Source organism: Austrofundulus limnaeus, unplaced genomic scaffold (assembly GCF_001266775.1).
Source record: "Austrofundulus limnaeus strain Quisiro unplaced genomic scaffold, Austrofundulus_limnaeus-1.0 Scaffold788, whole genome shotgun sequence".
Taxonomy (NCBI): Eukaryota; Metazoa; Chordata; class Actinopteri; order Cyprinodontiformes; family Rivulidae; genus Austrofundulus; species Austrofundulus limnaeus.
The window spans coordinates 134915-139000 of record NW_013953190.1 but is presented as its reverse complement, the minus strand read 5'-3'; the positions used below and the strand labels follow the sequence as shown (position 1 = coordinate 139000).

At 39.4% G+C, this 4086-nt stretch overlaps 1 protein-coding gene across 1 annotated transcript in view; it reads right to left on the bottom strand.

The window, feature by feature from the left end:
• Nucleotides 1-815: 815 nt before the first annotated feature.
• LOC106532533 (CREB-binding protein) overlaps nt 816-4086 on the bottom strand; it is a gene marked incomplete at both ends in the record, with an annotated part of 38082 nt that continues 34811 nt past the window's right edge. The window contains 3 exon segments of the mRNA XM_014028625.1: nt 816-981; nt 1098-1211; nt 1306-1452. Coding sequence (XP_013884079.1) covers nt 816-981; nt 1098-1211; nt 1306-1452 — 427 coding nt within the window.

Genomic DNA, 4086 nt, shown 5'->3' with positions numbered 1-4086 from the left:
CTGATTAGTCAACTAATCAAAAAAATAATCGGTGATTAATCGATTATAAAAATAATGGTTTGTGGCAGCCCTAGACATAAAGTTGTCAAAATCTAGCTTAAAGATAATTGACCCACTTTCCGTATCTCTGCCATTTTTTTTAAATAAAAAAATAATTGAATGACCTGTAAAATGTAATCACCTTGATCTTGTGATCTTGTTGTTGTAGTGTCGACAATTTATGGCAAAATATTGCATCCCTTTTTGATATTTCTTGCGTAACTGTCTGCTGCATCTCATCTTTACCACCATTCATGGATGTTCTGAGTCAAAACTCAATGCATAGAAATGGCACCTGTGCGGCGCACGATAAGTCATGTGATGTCCGATCCAGTAATATAGATCAATGGTGGATACAAGCGGCCRAAATGAGCTTCCTTYGTAGGGTGGTCGGGCTCTGAAAGAGCCTCTCAAACATAAAAGAGTTAAGAGAGCAGCTACAATAACAGCTGGGAAGGCAGGAGGAGGAAAATGAAAGCAGCATATTAACCTGAGAGGTTTTTATGTTCATTTAGCACAAGACAAGACCTGTAAATCTGCTCATAAGTAATAATCCCCCCTGAAACATGTAAGTGGGGATTTTCCCCAAATTTTAAAAGTGAATTTTTGGCACAAACATAGCATGGGGCGGATTATGGTCGTGTAGATCCGTAGGATAACCTTTGGGGTAGCACCCCAACAACTACCTGCAATTCTACAGCACTGGTGTAGGCACACTGCTGCCTTCTTACAAAGAAAAAGCTAAATATCTCAAAAAGTTTAAATTGCTGAAATACCTTATAATCATGCAAGATCCTCTCAGCAAAAGCTTTGTCCAACATCTTCCGGTACCACTCCTGCAGTCTCTTAGGCTTTGGGATCTTCTGTTCAGGAGGATGGCAGTGGAAGATGTAGTCATCTCCTTCACTGGGTGGACATGCCCAGATGTGGCCCTGGGTGTAACTGAGTTTCACACAAAACAAAAAGCTAATCAAACAGTATAGACATGAAAACACTTGGTCTTTTTTTTTTTTTACTTTCACAGAGGCAAAGTAGAACATTCCAAGTGAAGGTCATACCCAAGTTTTTTTACATATTCAAGATAGCCAATGAGAATCTCATGGTACACCGCTGTTCGCAGAATTCGGGGTCGGAAGAAGTGAATACTGTCAAGATACGATATGTAGACCCGCCTGAACAAATCAATAGAAGAAAATTTAATAAATTAGTTTTAATTGTTGTACACTTGTATGTAATTCAAATTACTATATGCACAAATAAACAAACCTAGTGTTGGGAAATAAGCATTCRGAGCCATACTCTTGCACGTGCATGCCAAAGAAGCACACGTCCACACCATCGATTTCCTCAAACGCAAAAAGTGCTTTGGTTCTGTAAGGGAAGGTCTCAGGCATTTCTCCTGTGTCCACAAACCTATTTTAACCACAAGGAGAAAATATAAAAGCAAAGTGTAAATACATTTTGACAGAAATGTTTCGCTTTGATACAACCACACATTAAACATTTGATAATCGAGTGTGTCACAAAAGTAACAAATACTTTATATGAATTGCATTCTATGTAAATTGTGTTTTTTAACAGTTAAAGGTTATCTTGGCAATTGACTATAGCTTTAAATTCATCTAGGAAAGGAGAGGCAGGAGCTGCTTAAGAGAGTGAAGTCAAGTGATCTTTAGACAATAAAAAATGCAAAGAGGCAGTAAAGATAAGTTTTTAAATGAAGGGTTCCTACCTACACAGACAATGAATGAACAGGACACAAAAAGGGTAAACTTTCCACAATGTAATAAAACTATAAACAGGTCTCAATGTTGCAGGAGATTTGATCATCCCATCTTGTGAAACTTGCTGATTCTAAAGTTACTCAAAGTAGAGCTGGGCAGTATGACCTCAAACTCATATCACAATATAAACTGAATCCCTTCACGCTAACAGTATATATCGCGGTAGAAAATTATCATAAAGAGCAAAGATAATGTAATTTTTAGAGCTTTTCTTTTGCAGAAAACTGTAATCATAATCAAACCCAGCATTTTTGCTGTAGTGTAGGACATAACAGAAGTACAAAAGAATGTTTTATATAAATTGAAAAATGGTTTCAACAAAAAAAAAAAAAAAAAAACATTTCTCAAATTTTCAACAATATCAAAATAAAGTGGATGTTATAACCAGTACTTCAACTATAATTAGTCATTTAGACATAAAAAAGAATTGTTGGCATAAGTTGGACCTTAAGGGGCTTAAGCTGCACATAGTCCTGTCATAAAACTATATCAGATAACTAGAATATAAATGTGGTGAAGCCAAATAAATGTAATATCTGCCTGCCATACAATGAGGTTCTGCCTGTTGAACTTATCGTCTGCAGCCCACATCATTTTTTATTATCTCTGTGGGTAACAATACATAAAAAACAATTTTTTTCTCCGACAACTTGGGTGTGAAAAAAACTACGGTTGTTAATTCTTCGCTCTGCATTAGGGATGTCCTGATCAGATCCTTATTATCGATATCGGTGGCAGATTGGCCGTTTCCTGAAAATCGGGTAGAATCAGATTTAAGCCTGGAGCCGATCGGACGATGCGCCGTCACGTGGTTGTTCGGCGTTCGTTTTCACACAAACCTTTCATAGTTCCTGAGACACCCCGAGCCGAGCTCCTGGGGAAACCCCCTCCCGCTGCAGCATACGTCACTGCATGGGATTCCTTCCCGGGGGAGTCCAATGCGGGAAGGAAAAAAAAAAAGTCCGCGGCTCGCTCGACGTTGTTTATCCTCAAACTGGTCCCGGATTAAGCTCCAAAGTTTTTATCAGTCAGATTCCACCGTGAAAAATGTCTGTTTTATCCCCTTTTATGAGCTTTTGGTCGTTTGACTAAAACTTTAAAATCGCTGCTTCCTGGTACAACAGTCGGCTCCGGAAGTGATCGCTTTTTTCTTCCTTTTTTTTTTTGAAGCGAGGTTGAAGTAAACGCTGCATCCGAGCTTTCAGCACAAACAAAAACACTCCCACCAACTTCTGACCAATCACACCATACAGTTCGTATGTGTTCTTATGAGGAGGGGTGAAAAGTTCGACCCGAGGGTTGCGACAAGAAATGTCGACAATGCGAACAGAAGTGACGCAATTTTCGTCATAAAACTGCGACAGTTCGACACGATTTCGGCAGTTTGGCAGCAGCGTGCAGGAGCCTTTAGTCGTGATTGGGCCGATCCAGTTTTCGTGACGTTTTCAGCATCATCATGCTTTACAACTGCCGTTAAGAAGTCAAGACGCACACAAGTATGCAAACATGTCCACAGTGTGGGAACACTTCAATGGAAAACAATGATGCTGAAACTGCATCTTTGCAAAATCTGCAAACTGGATGTTTCTCGTGGTGGGAACAGCGGGGCTCGCTTTAATACTACCAACCTTGTCACTTGGGAAGGAATAAAAATAAAGCTATCGGATCGGTATCAGAAAGACTAACCATTTAAAAAATCAGATTGTATTGGGAGCCAAAAAATCTGGATCGGGACATACGACTACTACTCTTCATGACGTGCAGTGGGAGGGAGTAGGGGTGCACCAAAAAATCGTTTGACATCAGAATCGTGATTTTCATTTACAAAGATTCAGAATCGATTTAAAATGTCCCAAAATCCATTTTTATGAATTTAAAAAAATAAAGCAAATCCAATGGCTGTCAGCCACCATTTTTGTAACTACACGGGACGTCCTGACGTCATCACGCAGCTGCTTCTGGAACATATGAATGTGCAGAAAGCACCGAAACAAAGAGGAAACAACAAAACTGGAGGAAAGAGAGATTCACCTGGTCCTGTCTTCATTGAATCCAAAGATTTGGGCTCATTTTGTTTTTACTGAATGAGTCTGAGTTTGACATGAGCGACGTGCGTTACTTCATATCGTTTCTACCATCAGACGTTCTCAAACTGGGGTCCCTGGACCCCCAGGTGTCCGCGAGAGATATCTTGGGGGTCCTCAAACATTTTTACTAAAATTTTAATTTGGTTTTTATTTTTAAAAAATGCATGGAGAACAAT